This window comes from Mastigoproctus giganteus, chromosome 8 (genome assembly GCF_048544385.1).
Source record: "Mastigoproctus giganteus isolate SK-2022 chromosome 8, ASM4854438v1, whole genome shotgun sequence".
NCBI lineage: Eukaryota > Metazoa > Arthropoda > Arachnida > Uropygi > Thelyphonidae > Mastigoproctus > Mastigoproctus giganteus.
In genome coordinates, this window is record NC_143582.1 from 132,875,748 (window position 1) to 132,898,146 (window position 22,399).

A 22,399-nucleotide genomic window follows, 5' to 3' on the forward strand; every position below is an offset into this window, starting at 1 on the left:
ACCAACCACCCGCTGGCTAAAGGCAAATTTCCGCACATCTATCCTACATCTGTCTTTCCTCAATTTGAATTTATGCCCTCTCAGGTGATTTTTCTGAGCTAGAGGAAGAATCCCATCAGCATTGAGCATGCTCAAACCATTCAAGGCTTTGTACACCTCTATCAGATCACCCCGCTGGTGCCTAGTTTCCAGACACTGTAATTTGCAAAACTTAAGCCTTTCTTCGTAAGAGAACCCCTTTGTCCCATTCACCAATCTAGTTGCCCTTCTCTGTACTCGTTCCAGCAGCTCTACATCCTTCCTGAAATGAGGCCTCCAGGCCTGTATACAGTACTCTAGGTGTGGCCTGACCATTGCCTTATACAAGGGAATAATCACCTCCTTATCCCTGCTAGAAAAATTCCTATATATCATTGACAATACACCATGAGCTACTCTTGCAGCTCGTCTGCACTGCTCAGAGAACTTCATATCTGCCTGCACCACCACCCCCAGGTCCCTTTCATTCTCTACCACTGTCAGTGTAGTACCACAGAGTTGATACGTTGCTCTGGGGTTGCTGTTTCCCATATGTAGTACTTTACATTTGTCAATGTTAAACTTCATTTGCCACCTCGAAGCCCATCTGCTCAACCTTTCCAAATCCTGTTGCAGCAGCATAGTGTCAGTAGTGTCCTTGACAACCCTGCCAACCTTCGTATCGTCTGCAAACTTGGACATTAAGCCTGATATACCATCATCAATATCATTTATAAATACAGAAAACAATAAAGGCCCCAATACTGAACCCTGAGGGACTCCACTAATAACATTAGTCCACGATGAGCAGTGTCCATTGATTACCACTCTCTGTCTTCTCCCCCTCAACCACCCCTTTATCCATAGCAGCAACTTGCCTCCAATGCCACACTGCTCCAATTTGTGCAGCAGTCTTCCATGTGCAACAGTATCAAAAGCCTTTCTAAGATCCAAGTATATAATATCAAAGTTATTCCCTGCATCCAGTTCTTTTGTGACTGCATCATAGTATCCAATCAAATTGGTCAGGCAAGACTTCCCCTTAACAAAACCATGCTGTGTCCTAGCTATAACTGAAGTCTTGTCTAGATGATCCTGCAGTGCTTCTTTCACCAGTGCCTCCATTAATTTTCCGGGAACAGAAGTTAAACTCACAGGTCTATAATTACTTGTGTCAGCCTTTGATCCCCCTTTGTGAATTGGGGTCACATTTGCACATCTCCAGTCAATGGGTACCTCCCCTGAGTCCAAGGAAGCTCTCATAATTATGGCTAAGGGTTTGCTTACCTCCTTTGCTGCCTCCTTTAATATAACTGGATAGATCCCATCCACCCCAGGTGCCTTTCTTGTGTTTATCTTCAACAATTTCTCCTCCACTTTGCTCTCAGTTATTACAAGATTCTCTAGCTTACTGCTAGAGTTGAATACACCTCTGGCATTCCCCTCGCTGAATAACTCCTCATGTGTGAATGTCGATGCAAAATATTCATTTAGTTTGTTAGCTACCCGAGCAGGGTCATCAACAGTTGACCCATCGATCTCAAGTGGACCAATCTGATTCATCCCCTTCCTTCTAGAGTTTACATAAGTAAAGAACTCTTTGCTGTTTTTCTTCGCATCCCTTGCCAAGGATCTCTCGTAATCTGCCTTCGCCTGCCTAACCTCCTTTGTAACTTGGTTACAGATCAACTTGTATCTATCATAGGCGTCCGTGTCACGTGTTAATTTGTATGTATCCCATGCATTTTTCTTCTCTGCCATATGCCTCATTAGTTCATCTGACAACCATTTAGGCCTAAACCTTGAACAATATTTCTTAGTTGGTATGTAAAGCCTAGTAGCTTCCACGATAAGTTCTTTGAATGCTTCCCATTTTGAATTTGCTGTTGGCAATATCATCAGTTGATCCCACTGTATAGAATTTAAATACTGTCTCAGTCCATTGTAGTCGCCTTTACGAAAGCAATACCCCTTCCCTTTACCCCTAATGGTAGTTACCTCTTTGAGTAACTCCCACTTCAGCACACTGTGATCACTGCCACCAAGTGGTTCATTTATCTGCAGATTCTTAATGCATGAAGAATCACTACTGATAATCAAATCAAGAGTATTACTCCCTCTAGTTGCCTCCCGAACATGCTGATGTAGAAAACAATCATCCAATAAATCCACAAAAGCCTTGCTACTGTGTGAGTGACCAGCCCCCAAATTCCAGTCAATATCTGGGAAATTAAAATCCCCCATTATAAGACTCTCTGATTTACTGGCCCACTCTATTTCTCCGAACAGTTTCTTATTATACTCATCAGAGTCATTAGGCCTATAGCACACTCCTACTCTCAATTTTGATCTCCCAATGCTTATGTCACACCAAACTGACTCGACACTGCACTGTCCAGCGATGTCGACTGGCTTCACTTCCTTGGATTTTATGTGTTTTTTAACTAATAGCATAACCCCTCCTCCCTTCCTATCCTGTCTATCCTTTCTGTAGACATTGTACTCCCCAAATTCCAGTTCTGCATTTCTTATATCTGTGTGACACCACGTCTCTGAAATCCCCACAATATCTGCCTTTGATGTTTTGAGCAATACCTCAAATTCATCAAATTTATTTACTAAACTCCTAGCATTGGTGTACACACAAGTATACATGCACCTGTTCTTTTTCTTAGCTACCCTAACACAACCCATGTGTTTACTTGTACCCCAATGATTCCCAGCAGTCTCTGAAATATCCTGCATCTTATTTTCCAGGCTGCGGCTCATTCCAATAGAAGCAGTGCAAGAATCACTTTCACCTCTGCCAGTGGCTACTGTTAATCTATTAGTCCTTGTATCCCCCCAATCTAGCAGTTTTCCGACCCACCTAACATTGCCTCGATAGCATCAGCAAACATTCTTGCACCCTTTCTATTTAAGTGTATCCCATCCCTGTAGAAGCAGTCTCTCCTGTTAACAAGTACAGACCAGGCTGAAAAAAATTCTACCCCTTGAGCCCTGCACAATCTTTCCAGGGCCGAATTGATTGACAGGGCTCTCATCATATACTCCCTCCTATCGTGTCTGGGCAGAATTGCAGACACTTTCAATTTCAACCCTAATTCACGGCTTTTTTTCATCAGTGACCTGTACTTGTCAAGTAATTCCGCCGGTCTCCTACTCTTAATGTCATTAGTGCCAACGTGTACAACTATATCACCTTTTGTGCCCTTAAAAGATGATATCCGCTCTACAACGTCATCAACTTTTGCCCCTGGCAGACATACCCTGGTCCTATTCCACCTATCGGAGCCTTACCATTGACTCCAAAAATTCCTGTATATCATTGACAAGACACCATGAGATACTCTTGCAGACTGTCTGCACTGCTCAGAAAACTTCATATCTAACTGCACAATTACCCCCAAGTCCTTTTCATTCTCTATCATCCTGAGTGTAGTACCACACGGTTACTGCTACCGATATGCAATTCTTTACATTTGTCAATTTTAAACTTAAGTTGCCACCTGTCAGCCCATCTGCTCAACTTTTCTAGATCCTGTTGTAGTAGTGTACTGTCATTAGTGTCATTAACAACTCTGCCAACCTTTGAATCATCTGCAAAGTTAGACATTAAGATTGATATACCTTCATCAATATCATTAATAATTACAGAAAACAACAATGTAACCAACACTGAACCCTGAGGGACTCCACTAATAACAATAGCCCACGAATAACAGTGCCCATTTATTACCGCTATGTCTTTTCCCACTCAACCATCCCTGTATCCATAACAGCAATTTGCCCTTAATGCTATTCTGCTCCAATTTGTGCAGCAGTCTTCCATGTGCAACAGTATCAAAAGCTTTCCTAAGATCCGAGTATATAATATATCAACATTATTTTTTTTGCATCCAGTTCCTTTGTGACCACATCATAGTATCCAGTCAAATTGGTCAGATAACAGTTCCCCTTAACAAACCCATGCTGTGTCCGAACTATAACTGAATCTTGTCTAGATGAACTTGCAGTACATATTTTATCAGTGCCTCCATTAATTTCCCCAGAACAGAGGTTAAACTAACAGGTCTATAATTACTTGTCACCCTTTGATCCTTCTTTGTGAATTGGGGTCACATTTGCACATCTCCAGTCCATGGGAACTTCCCCTGAGTCCAAGGAAGCTCTCATAATTATGGCTAAGGGTTTCTTACTTCCTTTGCCACCTCCTTTAATATAACTGGATAGCTCCCATCTGCCCCAGGTGCCTTCCTTATGTTTAACTTCGACAATTTAATCTCCACTTTGCTCTCAGTTATTACAAAATCATTTAGTTCTGTTAGAGTTTAACAAACGCTGGCATTTCCCTCCCTCAATAACTCCTCATGTGTGAATATAGATGCGAAATACTCATTGTTTGTTAGCTACCTGAGCAGGATCATTAACAGTTGAATCATCAACTGTTAATGATCCAGCAATCTGATTAGAGTTTGCATAATTAAAGAACTCTTTGCTGCTTTTCTTTGCATCCTTAGCCAAAGATTTCTCGTAATGTGCCTTTGCCTGCCTAACCTCCTTTGTACCTTTATTACAGCCCAGCTTATATCTACCATTGATTTCTGTGTCACCTGATAATTTATATGTATCCCATGCATATTTCTTCTCTGCCATGTGTCTCATTAGTTCATCTGCATTCATTTAGGCCTAAACCCTGAACAATATTTCTTAGTTTGTACAAAATGCCTAGTAGCTTCCAAGATTAATTCTTTGAAAGCTTCCCATTTAGAATTTGCTGTTGGTAACATCATCAGTTGGTCCCACTGTATAGAGCCTATAAAATCTCTGAGACCACTGTAGTCGCCTTTACGAAAGCAAAAACCTTTCCTTTTTACCCATTATGGTAGTTACATCTTTAAGTAAATCTCACATCAGTACATTGTACATTGTGCACTGACTCGTAGTGATTCCTTTTTCTGCAAATTCATGAATAATTACTGCTAACAACCATATCAAGAGTATTACTCCCTCGTTGCCTTTCGAACGTGCTGCTTTTGGAAGAGCATCATCCACTTTGATGTTTTGACCAGCACCTCAAATTCATCAAATTTATTTACTAAACTCCTGCATTGGTGTATTGCGAAATTATACATGCAATTGTTCTTATTCTTAACTACACAAACACAGCCCATTTATTTACTTGTTCCACTATGACTCCCTGCAGTCTGTGAAATCCCCAACACCTTGTTTTCCAGGCTGTTGCTCGTTCCAATAGAAGCAGTGCAAGAATCTCTTTCACCTCTACCACTGGCTACTGTTAATCTATTAGTCTGTGTATCCCCCCAAGTTATCAGTTTTCTGACCCAGCTTACACTGCCTCGATTGCATCAGTAAATATTCTTGAACCCTTGCTATTTAAGTGTATCCCTGTAGAAGCAGTCTCTCCTGTTAAAAAGTACACACCACGCTGAGAAAAATTCTATCCCATGAGCCTTGCGCAATCTCTCCAGGGCTGAACTGATTGATAAAACTTTCATCATATACTCCCTCCTATCATGTCTGGGCAGAATGTAGACTCTTTCAAATTCAACCCTAACTTGCAGCTTTTTTTCAACATAGCATTCTTCCTCTTTCTCAGACGACACAAATACACACATGCGGGGGGCTAAATTTAAAATGAGGAAGAATGGTGGGCAGTTTGAATAAATTTAAGGAAGAACTAGATAAACTGTTCAAGGGGATGTACATGTGAAATGGGAATTGTTGGATTTTTTATTTTTTTATTTGGCTGATGATGTATGAGCCTGATTTCTTGCATCAAAACCTTTTTAACTATTGATAATAAATAATAATAATCAGTGCTTTTTTTGGGATGGTACGGCGTACTGGAATCTTTATTAACAGTGACATGTGACATTTGGGTGTAATGCACTTTGAAATTTGTAATATTCCTTAAATTTGCTATTCAAAAAAGCTTAAAATTATTTAACTAAATTTGCATTTTTCACTGTCTATAAGATATTTTCTATAGAAAACTGTATAACTATTTTTATATAATTCTAAATTACTCAGTCGGACTTCTGTTTAATGAAATCCTTTTATAGCGAATCATTATGAATTCCCCCTGGAAGTTACATTTAAAATTTCCGTTGAGCGAGAAAATTTTCACATAGCGAACGGATTAGGAGAGAAAATACTTGATATGCACTGTTTGCATTTCTGGCCTTTAGGCAATTAGTGCTGCTGCACGAATTAAGATGGCTAAAGGGATTACCATTCTACAACTTAGTGGTACCTGGTAAAACCTATCCGAACATCTGTTCCACATACAGAGAAGTCATGCTGGTCAGCAGTGAGCAGATTAAGTGGTATTCCCAATGGGCTCTGGTCCACCTTCAACTGCAGTGGTGTCCAAACTTTTCCCGTACAGAAGCCATATTAAAAAAAAATTCAAAGTTAGATTCCTTTAGTGTGTTCCTTTTTCCATATCTTGTTACATGTAAAAGTAAAATTTAAAATATTCGAAAATTTTATTAAGTACAATACACAATTACATTTACTGAACAAAACATTTAATGAGAAAATTTATTTGATAATTATCAAAATTTAAAATGCTGTTTCAGTTCACCTTCCTTGTGGGCCATGGGTTGGACACCACTACAAATCAACTGTAAGCGTCCTGTTTGAGAATTAAGAGGGAATGATTTTCTTTTACCCCGACAAATAATCATCTGTTGTTTCACGAAAGTGTGCTATTCAAATTTTTCTGTAAATGTTCCCTATATCTGTTTACATGTTCACAGTACCTGAATATCCAAATGACACCGACATTTTGGCCAGTTTCAAAAAAAAAAAAAAATCATCAAATATTAAGAACTAGTAACAATTTTGATGAGAGAAAGAAAATGAGGACAACGAAGGTATTAAACCTTCTAAATGTGAAATGATGGCATTTGGTGAAACATAAGTTAGAAAATTGTCAATTAGGTTACAGTTAAATGAAAGAGATACAATTTGTGGGTTTTGGGACTAATTGAAAAGATGGTTTTGGAAGAATTGAAGCATTTGATGGAAGCTCTGAGTAGGATGCCAATTTCATCAAGTGAATGTGAACGAGGATTTTCACAAATGAATCTGATTGTCAGCCCAGCCAGAGCTTCGTTGATGACAAAAACAGTTACTTTACTACTGTTTGTAGGCCCACTGCTGACCCGCTTCGATCCAGCAAAATATTTTGATTCGTGGCTGCTCCGAAAATGTCATTAAGCAAGAGACACACAAAGAGGAAGAAAAGAAGTCGGCAGAGGGTGTCGGATGAGAACTTAATAAAAATTTGGAATATTCTACAAAAACTTTATTATTAAATTATTTTTATTTATGTTATTTATTTTTAGGGGCTGTAGGACCCTTATAATGTCACTCGGTTGTTTGTCTGTCTGTCACAGCATTGTATCTCTGGAACCGCCCAACCTGTTTACTTGAAATTTTGCATGGATTTGTACATCATGTGGGCCAACATAATGCCATATTGATCATTGTTGAAAAAAATTTGTCTGAGAAATGGGGGGGGGGGGTAAAATATGGGGGGAACAAAAATTTCGTCGACAACCTATAGCTTATTATACACAGTTGGAAAGAGCTCAATGAGTAGGTTTAAAATATTTTTTAAATTAAAAATGGTGGCGCCAGACAGGAATATGTAATTTTCGTGTCCCCTCCCCCTCTATTTCCATCGCTAATGGAGCTAAAAATTTAAAAATCACATTAGCTATGTGTTATTCGGTGTTTATTAAGGGTAAACTATTTCGATTGAAATCTATCATTTACTTTTTGCGTTAAAATTAAAAAAACAATTTTTTATTGCACTTCGATAGCACGCTTCTTTCTACTAAGCAAATCTTCTTTTGGTGACAAAAAAGGTTGCTAAATAGTTAGTTATAAAGGTCATTTATAAATTTTGCGACGAGAAGTATTTTTTAACAATTTTCAAAGATGGAGTTGTTCCGGCAAGGAGGTACTCAGAGAGCCAGTGTTGAGGCAGCAGTGGTGGGGAGGCACCTGTGCGGAGTCTCGCACGGCCCTCACCTGCCAGCCACTTCATCATGTTTGTATTCTACCTTCTCTAGTACCTCTGCTCCATTTCCTTTATGTCCTGATGGAATCTCCCCCAAGACTTTAATTGCTTCCCCAGGAAGAGGTTGGAGTCGCTTCTCCCACCCTTGGCCCCGAGTGCCAAGTGATAGTGCCCAAGCGATATTTTGTGCGATACATAGCGTTCTTTCTCAGCGGATTAGTTATATTTATTTTCCAGTGTCACTATTCTTCTTGTTTTTCATAAGTGATTCTTTACTTAAAAGCTTTGAAGTAGAATCCAGAAAGGAAATACACCTTTCTTTCCTTGTGTATATATATATATAATCCGTACTAACCTAACTAAACCGCTTGGTCACTGGTGGCACCGCTCCTGCCTCCACTTAGCAGGGCTGGTAACCTGGGAGAAGAAAAACACTCTCCCGGGGCAAAAAGGAGCAAAGATGGACATAAACAGACATGCCACTTATGGATCTCATGATCCAGATTTCTCAAACAGAGAAGACTTAAATGCAGGTAATGCAAAACAGCAGAAAAAAGAAGGAACAGAAACCCTGCTCCTCTTTTTTTTAATACTGCATTCTTTGACTGACAATCCTTTGAGTAAGTTCTCCCCATTCTTAATACAGAAATGTCTTGAGAATGTGGCGGGCCCACCAAAAATGGTTCGAAGATTAAAATCCGGAGACCTTCTAGTGGAGATGAACGAGAATAAACACTTGGAAAAACTATTAAAAATATCGACTTTTGGTGGAATTCCCACAAAGGTTACCCCGCATGCCACCTTAAACTCCACTAAAGGAGTAATAGCCGAGTGGGATCTCCTTAATGTATCTGAGGAGGAAATCGTTCAGTAATTAGGCGATCAAAATGTAATAAATGCCAAAATTATAGTCATTAAGAAAGTTGGGGGTTCTTACTCCTACCCGAACGGTCATTCTTACATTTAAAACACCAATTTTACCAACAACTGTTAAAGCTGGATATTTAAGGTGCAAAATTCGACCTTATATTCCAAACCCAGTCCGGTGTTTTAAATGCCAAAAATTTGGACACTCACAAGCAGTCTGCAGGGGATGTAACCACCTGTGCCTCCTGTGGTTCAAAAGAGCATGTTCACACAGACTGCCCCACTGAAATACAAAGCTGCCCAAACTGTAAGGGGAATCATTTAGCATTTTCAAAGGAGTGCATCCAGTGGCAGACTGAAAAGAATATACAAAAGTACAAAGTGGAACACAAGGTGCCATACCAAGAAGCAAAAAGACATTGTTTAATTTCAAATAAATTGCCATCTTATTCTTCAGTTGTAAAAAAGCAACGATCCATAACAGTACAAACAGATTGTTCAGTTCCGCCAAGCATCTCAATTTCTAATTGGGCCAGGTCAGTCTCGCTACACTAAAAGAACAGCCTACCCAACAGCGATCAACTCATTCGGTAAACACACCATTGACAATACCGCCAGATAAAAATTCTGTACAACAGCCAGTTAATCAAACAAGCTCTGAAAGAAATAATCAAAAAACCAGTACTGATACCATGGACATAGATAGAAAATCACACCGAGATGATCCACTTCTTGAACTTCATGCAGAAGAGGAGGACATGGACGTCACTAGACCAAATTTCCCAAAAAGTGAAAAAATACTAGACAGGTGCAAACAGACCACATCCCGTAAGCAAGCAGACACGCCCAATAATCCTCAATAATGCATAGAATCATTCAATGGAATTGTCGCAGACTCCGAGCTAACTTAGACAATGTTTATGACTTAATTACCGAATATAAGCCTGCTGTTCTTTGTCTACAGGAAACAAACCTGACCCCTAAAATAACTATGAGCATAAAACATCATATAATGCTTAGAAAGGATAGGAACGACTCTAATACAGCACATGGAGGTGTAGCATTGCTAGTAAACTCCAGAACTCCTTTCAGACCAGTCCCACCTGCAAACAACTTTAGAAGCAATTGCTGCTAGAGTTATGGTTAAGATAGCGGTAACAGTTGTTTCCCTATACCTTTCGCCAAACTATTCATACTCTCTAGCAGATTTTGAATGATTTAGTTACCCAGCTGCCACCACCTTTCTGTATCTTGGGTGACTGGAATGGGCATCACCCCCTATGGGGTTCCTCGCACCTTGATAAGAGAGGTCAGTTAATTGAAAAATTTCTTGAAAGGCACAACTTAACATTATTAAACAATGGGACTCACACGTACGTGCATCTTTCCTCAAGGTCAACTTCTGCAATTGATCTTTCAATATGTTCGCCAAACCTCCTTCCTCTTATTGATTGGACGGTCACTGATAACCTGTGAAATAGTGACCACTTTCCAGTAATATGCACACTATCGGCTAACTCTCCTCCTCAAACTGAGATAAAAACTTTTTGGAAATTCGACAAAGCTAACTGGAAGAAATATCAAGAGCTGGCACATCTAGATATTCAGACTGTTGAGACCCTCACCATTGACTCTGCCGTAACTTACATAACTCAGCAAATGATAGCAGCTGCAGAAACCAGTATACCCAGATCATCCATGAAAACTCGCTCCCACCCAAAAATATGGTGGAATGAAGCCTGTAGCAATGCGAAAAAAGAGAATAATAGATACTGGAACTTATTTCGTAAATACCCAACCACAGCTAATCTCATACAGTTCAAGAAAGCTAGAGCTAAATCTTGTCACATACAACGAATAAGCAAAAAAAAGAGACATGGTCTAAATATGCCTCCTCTATAAACAGGACCACAAATATCAGAACTGTTTGGACTAAAGTTCGAAGAATTAATGGAAAATATCCACCTATAACCACTCCGATAATATATCTAAAAGGCAAAGAAATCTGCAATCCTCTCGATATTTCTAATACATTAGGTGAAACCTTTGAAAAAATCTCTGCTGTAACCGCATTTGAGCCAAGTTTCCAGGCACATAAAGTACAAGCAGAAAAATATAATCTCAATTTCAATACTTCACGACAGCATCCATATAATGTACCCCTTACCATGGCAGAGTTACATTGCGCACTCGCAAGATCCAAAAATAGTGCTGCTGGCCCTGATGGAGTGTACTATGCCATGATATATCACTTGATTGAAGAATTCCTTTTTGCTCTGCTAAAACTGTATAATAGAATCTTTGGTGAAGACTACTACCCTACCAGTTGGGGTCATTCTATTGTTATTAGCTTTCCCAAAACCAGGAAAGGACCATTCAGATCCAGCAAATTACGGACCGATAGCGTTAACTAGTTGTATAGGAAAAGCATTAGAAAAAATAATTAATGCCAGATTGACATGGTTCCTAGAGACTGAATGCATTCCAAGTCAAAATCAATATGGATTTCGAAGAACTGGATCAACACTTGACCTTATGGTCAAAGCTGAAGGAAACATCCGAAATGCATTTCTCAGGAACGAACACCTAGTGATGATATGTCTTGACATCGAAAAAGCTTTTGATACAACCTGGCAGTATGGAATTCTTCACAATCTCTATGAATCTGGTATTCGTGGTCATCTTCCAAAATTTATCCAGAACTTTTTGACAATAGGACCTTTCAGGTACGATTTCACTCTGCTCTCTCAGGATTAATTCCATTACCAAATGTATTCCCGACACAGTTGAAACTTATCTGTATGCCGACGATCTGGCAATATCAAGCCACTCACAAAACATGCGTTTCATTGAAAGGCAGCTTCAAGGTACAATTAACAAGCTTGTTCAGTGGGCCAAAAATAATGGATACAGACTTTCAAAACAAAAAACAACAGCAATTCATTTTTGCTGTAAACGGAATTTACTTCCAGATCCCGATTTACATCTTGATTCTCATCCAATATCTTTTCAACAGAGTATTAGCTTTCTTGGACTAATTCTGGATAAAAAACTTAGTTTCTTAGAGCATATTAAGCATTTTCGTACAAGCTGTCTAAAGAAGCTGAATCTCCTCAGGGTAATTTCCGCTGTGTCATGGGGTGCAGATCTGTACATGCTGCTGCTGCACTTATACCGGTCGCTCATAAGATCCAAACTAGACTATGGGTCACCTGCATATGCCTCAGCTAGAGAAGGTGTATTAAAATGGCTCGACCCAGTACATCACAATGCTCTCCGAATTGCACTGGGAGCTTTTCGTACATCGCCAGTTCAGAGTCTCTATACGGAAGCACACAAATCACCCCTATTTCTTCGTCGGCAAGCTCTGTTATTAAGTTATGCAGCAAAAATCAGAAGTTTCCCACATCATCCTATAAAGCAGTATTTATTCACCCCAAAATGGCATAATTTGTACCAAAATAAACCTTTTCAGAATAAACCATGTGGCATTAGATTACAAAGCATAACTACGTGCTGGGAATTAAATATGAATGACATAATTCTAGATATTAGCACGGCTATGCCACCATGGCAAATACCCTTGGCCAACGTTGACCAACATTTCCAACAATGGGGAAAGAATGCACTTCCAAATTTCAGTATTCAGCAGATCCATGCAACTCATTCTTTTCAGTTCTCTAGTTTTACCCAAATTTACACTGATGGTTCCAAGACAGATAGTAAAGTTGGAGCAGCTGCAGTTCTACCAAACATTACAATATCCCAGCAGCTCCCTTTGGAGTACAGTATTTACACCGCAGAACTGTATGCTATCCTGATAGCTCTAGACAATGTAAAACAGTCATTATATCCTCAAACTATTATCTACACCGATTCCTTAAGTGCTGTATCTGCTCTTCAGTGTAAATTTCCTTCCAGTCATCCATTTCTACAATAAATTCAAACCAAGTTAGTGCAGCTTCTTGCAAACAGGCAAAAATTAATTTTCTGTTGGATACCTGGGCACTCTGGAATCAGAGGAAACGAACAAGCGGATCTTGCAGCCAAGAACGCCAGTCACATAAAATCAGACATGCAGATGCCTTACACAGATTTAAAATGCATCATACGTAGCAATGTTAAAAAAAAATGGCTATCCATTTGGCAGGGAGAAAAAAGCAATAAGCTTTTTCAGATTAAAAACGATCACAAGAAGTAGCTATCAAGCCTAAGAGGTAATAGAACGGAAGAAGTAGTACTTGCTAGAATTCGAATAGGACATACTCACCTAACTCATAGTTATTTACTCACTCAGGATGACCCTCCACTATGCAGCGACTGTCAAACTCAACTCACAGTAAACCACTTGATCATTGAATGTCCATTATATCTGAGAGAATGAAAAACAGCTTTCTCTTCACATCTATATTCTTCTAATAAACTTACCTTACAACAGATTCTCGGAGACCGACAAGATATTGATGTTTTTACCTTCCTCAAAATGATAAACAAATATCACCTGATCTGAATCCTTTTATTTAATATAACAATCATGTACCAAATAAGATTGAAATAGGTGCATTATGGCCTTAGTAGCCCTTGCACCAATAAATCCAACAAATAACTCCCACCCTTGTCATTCACAACAACCAACTGCAAAGACTCAAATAGACAAATTTTTCGTTAGTTCCTCAGTTTTAGGCCAAGCTGGGGTACTATAAACTTTTTTCAGTTACCACAAAACTCTCTATTTGAGATACTATACTAACGACCATTCATGACAACAGACCCTTCATCCTGAGTGCCGGGCACTCAGGATGAAGTTGACCGATTTATTTACTTATTTTACTCATATTTTTACTTATTTTTTTAATATACTTGAATAATAAATTTATGCATAATAAACTGTGTTAATATACTAAATTTGTTGTTCTTATTCCAAAAACATTACTACGAAAGTAACAATATCAGGAAAAAAAAACTTTTAGAGTACTTTTCGTATCATTTTAATTTTCAGTTTTTCCTGATAGCAAAAAATGAGTATCGGCACCTATATTTTTTTACAAAAAAAGCACTGATAATAATAACTAATGAATAACACTAGTTTACAAATTTAAGTTTATTCACTGGGGTTTGAATTTCAATAGGTCCTACTGCTGAAATATGCTGCTGTGGTTTAAAATATGTGGTTTAAAAAAAAGATTAGTGAATGGAACAAAGGGGTGCTCTTACGAAGAAAGGCTTAAGTTTTGCAAATTACAGTGTCTGGAGACTAGGCACCAGCGAGGTGATCTGATAGAGGTGTATAAAGCCTTGAATGGTTTAAGCATGCTCAATGCTGATGGGATTCTTCCTCTAGCTCAGAAAAATCACCTGAGAGGGCATAAATTCAAATTGAGGAAAGACAGATGTAGGATAGACGTGCGGAAATTTGCCTTTAGCCAGCGGGTGGTTGGTTGGTGGAACAGACTTCCATCCCTTGTGGTGGAGGTTGATAGCCTAAATAAGTTTAAGGCTCAGCTGGACAGGTATTTTGAACGAACAGAGGGGTGAAGTGGAAGTGGGTTTTTTTTTTTTGGCTGATGCTGCATAAGCTTGCTTTCTTGCATCAAATGCCTCTACTAATGCTAATGCTAATGACTTAAAATTTTTTTCTATCATATCCTGATACATCACGATTTAAGAAATAAAATATTGTTTTTTTGGAAGTATATAACTTTATTGTATTTAGTAATGACAAATTGATAGGATTACATTTTCATATATCAAAAAATACGTAAATACTAACAAGTATTAATCAAAATCTGAAACTTTCATTAATCAGACCATCTCTTTGTTTGAAAAGAATGTTTAATCGTTTTTTTTTTTTTTTTTTTTTTTTTTTTTTTTTATGTACAGTGCCAGGTTTCTCTCTTTTTAAGTACCAGCAGTAGTTGGTCATCATGCTTGTATTCCACCTTCTCTGGTACCTCTGCTCCATTTCCTTCATGTCCTGATGGAATCTCTCCCCTTGTTTTTCGCTCATATGTGCTCATCTGTGAAAGATTTTCGAGAAAAAAAATTAAGATGGGCATGCAAAAAGTGAATTTTGATGCTCATATTGCAACCTAAATTGCGAAGCTTTTTTGAGCATATTTTGAACAATTTTCTCCTAATCCTTTGATTTATGATTTCCTAGAAAGTTTTCCCTTACAATTTTAAAAGCAATCTAGGCTTCCCTTTCAACGTGTCATAGTAGTTTCAAACTGACCATCTAAAACCAGTTTTCTAATTTGGGGACCAGTGAAGATACCCTCCTTGAATTTTACCTCAGATAAACCGAGAAATTTACTGCAAAGGTACTTAAAGCAGTTGCCATCCTTATTCAGGGCTTTAACAAATTGCTTCATTATGCCTAACTTGATATGCAGTGGTGGTAAAAGTATTTTATCTGGCTTCACCAAACTTCGTGCACAAAATTTTTTGACCCTGGTGTTAAGATTGTGCCTCTGAGGCCATTGCTTCTTTGTCTAATGCAGTGCTTTAGCTCTGCTGTCCCATTCACAAATAAAGTGTGGCATTTTAGTGTACCCACCCTGTTGCACCAACAACATACATAACACTTTTAAGTCTCCACATAGTTGCCATTCTTGATCTTGATATTTAATTTTCTCCAGAAGCAACTTTAGGTTGTCATAAGCTTCTTTTAAGAAGACTGAATGAGCAACTGGCACAGATGTATACTTATCTCCATTATACAAGAGAACACCTTTTAAACTAGTCTTAGAAGAGGCTATAAATAGTCTCCATTTACTAGGAACATATGATGGAGCTCCTAAGGCACTTATTAAACCAGCAATATCACTGCAATATACAAGAGGACCTTCTTGTGAAAAATACTGTATAAACTCCCTTTCACAATTTCTGTACCAGGAAAATGATGTACCTAGAGCAAGTAAGTTCTTCGCTTGAAGTCTGGATCCCAGAATTTCAGCAGCATACTTTGGAAGACCTAAGTCCCTTACTAAATTGTTCAGTTAGACTTGCGTGAATTGCTGTGGTGTTAAAATATTTTCTGGTTGATAACATTCATCTTCACTAACCTCTTTAGCTTCTGCTGCGGTGGAAGATGTGGACTCCAAAGTTTCTGGTAGAGGTTTTACAGGCAGATCAGGTCCATGCGGAACCGGATCTTATGGCTGACGGTAGATCTGGATATTTGATGTCCTTTTTATTTTTTGAATTGTAACCTTCAGCGTCACATACACAAAAGTAACATTCAGCATGGCTTACTGGCTCTTGCCACACCATAAGAATAGCAAATGGCAAGCACACCATTTTTCCTTGACTCCATTTTCTAAGATGTTCCACATGGGCATGGCATACTTTATGCTGTGCCCACGATTTATCCTGATCACCTAGTTTTATGTCAAAGTATGCATAATAATATTTTTTTACAAAATCTGTAATATTTCACCTCTGCTTTATGGGAACAAAACAACCAAACATGTAACAAAATATGCCGCGACTGTTTATATACTTTCTGGTTGCCATACTAAAAGAAAACTAAAACACAGTAAGAGCTCACGATGGTTTTTCCAGGAGTACTGTGACCGCATAAGGGATGTGTCACTTATATAGGATGTGCCATAAGGGATGTGCCACTTATATAGTCTGAGCATGCACTCACTTGTTTGTACAGTCCACTCTGTGGACTGTACAAACAAGCGAGTGCATGCTCAGACAAGTTTAACCCGTAACTACACACACAGGTCTCCCAGACTCCACTTGGAAAATAAAATTCTGGGAATCACAGATGGGCTGGAAGAGCGGGGTGGGGGCCGTCTACCTTCCTGGGTCAAGGTCGGCTACCTTGCAGTGTGTAGTTACGGGTTAAACATGCACAATCTGTTGTATTTGAGGCAAAATATTTGATACTGATTATGAATATAGGGGTATAAAACTTGTAAACTGTTGCAGAAACTATAATTATGTACACATTTGCGTATAATACCTAGGTAATGTTTTGTTAATGAATTGTAAAAAATCTTTATGTGATAGAAATAAACGGACTTCGGTTTAGTAATCAGTAAACATTCATAACTAACTGTCACATACTTTTACTCAAACCCCAGATACACTGTAAACCAGTGTAATTCTTTACCTGTGGTGTTAGGGTGCCTTTGTAGCCAGGTGGGAAGGAGCAGTAGCGCGTATCACATGCTTTTCGATTAGACCGGGGTTTGAGCCCGTCACCACCAAATACGGAAGATGCGGAAAGGTCAGGGAATGACCACCGCATATCCCGGAGCAATATGGCCTTAGTTGCTAATGCTCCTAAAAACCAAAACAACAACAACAACTGTGGTGTTAATTTTTTTTTTTTAGTGGCAAATCAAACTTTGATTTCTTCCTCGCTGTGTTTTATATTTATTGTTTGTTTACTCAATATAATTACCCAAACATTTTATGCAGTTTAGGGAGAATTCATTTCTGAAATATCTGTAGTCTAATAGGAGTACTGAATAAATAATCTGAAATAGGTGGTTGGATACAATTATTGATGCTATATATAACAGATTTTGTATTGTCATATTATTTGGAATGTGAAGCATTGCTTTTTAAGACCAGAGTTCTAGAATGCATATCTAAATCATAGTCTGTTATTCTCATGCTAATGCATGAGTGCTTATTATTCTACATTAGATGAGAATACAGATTTTGGATAAGTTACAGTTCAAATGGTAAGCTTATTTTTGCATGGCAGCACTTGTATAGCAGTTTATTGTACTTCATAATGTACCAAAATGATCATTTAACTTTCAGTTTGCATTTTTATCTTATATCTGGTTTTATACCGTAAGGCATAATTTTCTTTATCTATATTGCAGGTAGCAGGAGATCATAAATTTCACCCAGAATGTTTCAAATGTACAAACTGTGGTGGCTTTATTGGAGATGGAGAATCTTATGCATTAGTGGAAAGATCAAAATTATTTTGGTGCGTGTTTTCCATTTAAGTATTTTTTATATAATTTAATCAGTGTGGAATGCCTATTTTTGGAGCTCAGATATTCTAGATATGTTTTTGTTTGTTAAATGTTACCAAGTCTCTAAAAAATTATATATTATATACGAGGGACATTCAAAAAATAAGTTACACCTGCCGCCATCTCTTGGTATAATTGCGCAACAATGTGGTGCCTGCGCAGAATGGAGTTCATATCATGCGTACCCTGGTAGGTGAGTTTATCGATGTAGCGGTAACAGTTGTGTAGGAGCAATCGTTCGTAATGGCACGTCAGCTAGAATGTTACTCCAAGTTCGAGGTATGCGGAACAGTACGATTTTTATGGGCAAAACGTCTGAATTGTTCTGAGATTCATTGTGAAATAACAGCGGTGTATGGGGAAATGCAGTGCCACGTCCAGCCATAGTGAAGTGGTGCCAGCAGTTTAAAAGTGGTTGCACAGAATTGACGGATGCTGATTGAAAAGGAGGGCCATCAACGCTGACCACTGCAGACAACGTGATGCAGGTTGATGAAATTATTTGCAATAATCGAAGACTGATAGTTGCAGAAATGGCAAAGGAGTTGGATATTTCAATAGGCAGTGTTCATTCCATCATCCGTGAACATCTTGGCTATCGCAAATTGTGTGCACAATGGGTTCCTTGTTCGCTGACAGACAAACACAAAGGTCAACTTTTTTGTCTTCTCTAGCCTTCCTACAATGCTATTCTGTGAAAGGCCATGACTTCTTATGCCGCATCATTACTGGTCATGAAACGTGGGTGCACCATTTCACCCTAGAAACGAAGAGAACTTCTATGGAATGGAGACACACATTGCCTGTGCAGAAGAAATTCAAAGTTGCACAATCAGCAGGAAAGGTCATGGCCACTGTGTTTTTCGACTGTGACAGAGTTGTTTACACAGAATTTATGGCAAAAGGCACAACAATTAATGCTGCCTCATACTGCCAAACATTACGGTCTTTGCGAACAGCCATGAAAAACAAGAGGCCTGTAAAGTTACACAAAGGTTTTGTTCTCATTCAGGACAACGCCATGCCACACAATGCATGCACAACATGACACTTGCTCCAAAGTTTTGGATGGTATGGCGACATCCACCATACAGTCCCGATCTTTCACCTTGTGACTATTACCTCTTCGGTAAGCTTGAAAGAACATCTAGGGGACAACGATTTGCAAATGATGAGCAGGTGCAAACAGCAGTTCGACAGTGGCTGAATGACCACGGAGTGAATTTCTATCATAAGGGAATCTAACGTTTATTCACACTTTCTGAGAAGTGTTTACACCGACTTTGTGACTGTGGAAAAGTGGTGCAAGGAATTTGCTTTCTATTGCATAATGTTACTTACCTCAATAAATGTCCCTTGGGCTACAACGGTCAAGTGTAAACTTATTTTTTAAATTACCCTCGTATATTCCCCCCAGAAGCTCGTATCTGGTATGGGCTTGGCACACCCAGGCTCCTGAGCTGGATATCATCATTCTTCCCTTTCTTGGTGATTCTCCTCTATTTCTGACTTTGGTTCTCTCTCTCTCTCTCTCTCAGGGGTAACTCAAATTTTTTTTTTTTTTTTTTTTTTTTTGTTGTGCAGCAAAAGCCTCAGGCTTCCTTGCATCCTAAGGTTAATAACACACACACACACACACACACACACACACACACACACACACACACACACACACACACACACACACACATTTATTGATCACTGAACTGAATTGTGACCACCAACCAAATACCATGTTAGACCACCATTCACTTGGATTACATCTGCTGTTCGCCTAGGTGTTGACTCCATTAGATGTCTAAAGATGTCTGTAGGGATATTTCCACAGTGTCAGAATAGATGACAGTTGCATGTCCATATACCTCACTTCCCATTCCAAAACGTCCAACAGGTGTTCAATTGGATTGAGTTCAGGTGAATTTGGAGGTCAATCAAGATGGTTGATATCTTTTCTGTGTTTCTTGAACCATTTGTGCACAATGCAGTCCCAATGAATATAGTGTATTATCATCTTGGAAGATTCCATTTCTGTTCCAGGAAAAAAAAAATAAACGCAACAGGGTGCACATTGTCTTCTAAGAGCTGCTGGTAGACCTAACTAGTGGAATGTTGGTTGGTATGCACCAGTGGTATTAAAACATGCCCCATACAAAGCAGTCACCTCCATTGCCTAGATAGTGAGCACCATGCACAATTGGTCAGTGGACTTGTTTTGCTTGTATTATTATATTACATAATAATACATACAAATTATTACAAAGCTTGTATTAAATATCTGGCACAGCATCCATCTGGATGTTGTACCAGATATTTGAACTCATCTGTCAAGCACACTTGTTTCCAGTGTGTTGTTGAAACCACAGCACCTGCCATTGACGATGAACAGTGGTGAGAAGACGCTCTCTCTCTCTCTTTTGGGTTGTCTGCTGTGGAATCCCATATGTATGAGTGCAGTGAGATATTTTTCTTGCATTCCCCATATTGTATTGCAATGCAAAATATCACTGAGTGATCTGCTGTTCAGCACGTTCAATGTGCTGCACCCTTTGCCCACCTTGTGTAATCCTTTTCAGTTCTGCTGGTTGGAGGTGGTTTATCCCATTCAACACCATTCTTTGTACACCTACACGGCGCCATTTCCAATTTGGAAGCACCTGACACAAGCGCTTCCACACTCTCCACTTTTGAAACTCTGATGTCTTTACTATGTCTCATAACTACTACTTTATCACTGCGATTATTTGCATGACCAAATTACCAGTGGCATAGTGTAAGAGGCTGATTGACTTTTTGTACTGTGGGCTGTGCAGCGTGGTCCTTTATGGATGGGGGTAGTCACAATTCAGTGATCACTGAGTATATAACTAGCATATAACACATCTTAAAATGATGGGGACAGTGTTGTTAAGGAGTAAGAATATAAAGAAAAAAATATATATAGCAAAAAAATTTTTGAATCTCAGATTTTATCATAACTGTTGTTCACAGTATTTTATAAACAACATACATATATAGTAGAGTCCTGTGAAATTTATGGGTCATTCACACAGCCAGTATCATATTTTAACTTTTTGAACGTTGTCCCACCTCTAATTCTTCCTCTAACAACATGTAAAAACATGTTAACCTCCCCCACCAATTAATATTAATGAAATATGCCAGTTAAAATCACATTATTTATTAATTAGCATTAGTGGAGGCGTATGATGCAAGAAACCAAGCTTACACAGCATTAGTCAAAAAAAAAAAAAAAAAATCCTTCCCATTTCCTATCCATTCACTCCAAAAGTTTGTCTAGTTCTGCCTTGAATTTATTTAAGCTGTTAACTTTCACAATGGCAGATGGAAGTTTGTTCCAGCAGTTAACCACCTCCTGGCCAAAGGCAAATTTCTTGCACATCTATTCTACCACTGTCTTTCCTCAATTTGAATTTTTGCTTCTCACATTCGTAATCTGAGCAAGAGGAAGAATCCCTCGGCATTAAGCTTGCTCAAACCATTCAGGGCTTTATGCACCTCAGTCTTATACACCTTGCATATGCCTAGTCTCTAGACACCAATTTGGAGAACTTAAACCTTTCTTGGTAAAGGCAACCCTTTGTTCCACTCACCAATCTCATTGCCCTTCTCTGTACTCGTTCCAGCAGCTCTATATTCTTCCTGTATGTAGTATTCATGGTGTAGACTGACCATTGCCTTATACAAGGGTATAATCACCTCCTTATCCTTGTTAGCAAAATTCCTGTATGTCATTGACAAGAAACTATGAGCTACTCTTGCAACCTGTCTGCACTGCTCAAAAAACTACATATTCCACTGCACAGTCCCCCCCCCCCAGGTCTTTTTCATTTTCCACTACCCTGATTGAAGTATTGCACAGTTGGTACGTTACTCTGGGAATACTGCTACCCATATGCAGTACTTTGTGTTTGTCAATGTTAAACTTCAGTTGCCACCTCAGTCCATCTGCTGAATATTTCTAGATCCTGTTAATCATTGTTTATATCATTAACAATGATACCATTAGATTAATGATATTAACAATGCTACCAACCTTCATATTATCTGCAAACTTGTACATTAAGCCTGATATACCTTCATTGATAAATACAGAATACAACAATGGGCTCAACACAAAACCCTGAGGGACTCCACTAATAACATTAGTCCATGAAGAGCAGCGTCCATTGTTTACCACTGTCCGTCTTCTCTCACTCAACCATCCCTTTATTCATAGCAGCAACTTTCCCTTCATGCCATTCTTCTCCGATTTGTGCAGTATTCTTCCATGTGTTACAGTATCAAAAGCTTTCCTGAAATCCAAGTATGTGATATTAAAATTATTTTTTGCATCCAGTTCCTTTGTGTCTACATCATAGTATCCAATCAAATTGGTCAGACAAGACTTCCCCTTAACAAACCTATGCTGTGTCTGAATTATTATTGC

General features: G+C 38.8%; 1 protein-coding gene across 3 annotated transcripts in view; it reads left to right on the top strand.

Annotated features, from left to right (window-relative positions):
- The window catches only part of LOC150081827 (LIM domain kinase 1-like), a 360,820-nt gene that overhangs the window by 99,444 nt on the left and 238,977 nt on the right, over nucleotides 1-22,399 (top strand). For all 3 annotated transcript variants that reach the window (XM_090378920.1, XM_090378921.1, XM_090378922.1), the window contains one exon: nucleotides 17,794-17,903. In XM_090378920.1, the coding sequence (XP_090235046.1) occupies nucleotides 17,794-17,903 (110 nt within the window). The remainder of the gene's footprint in view (nucleotides 1-17,793; nucleotides 17,904-22,399) is intronic.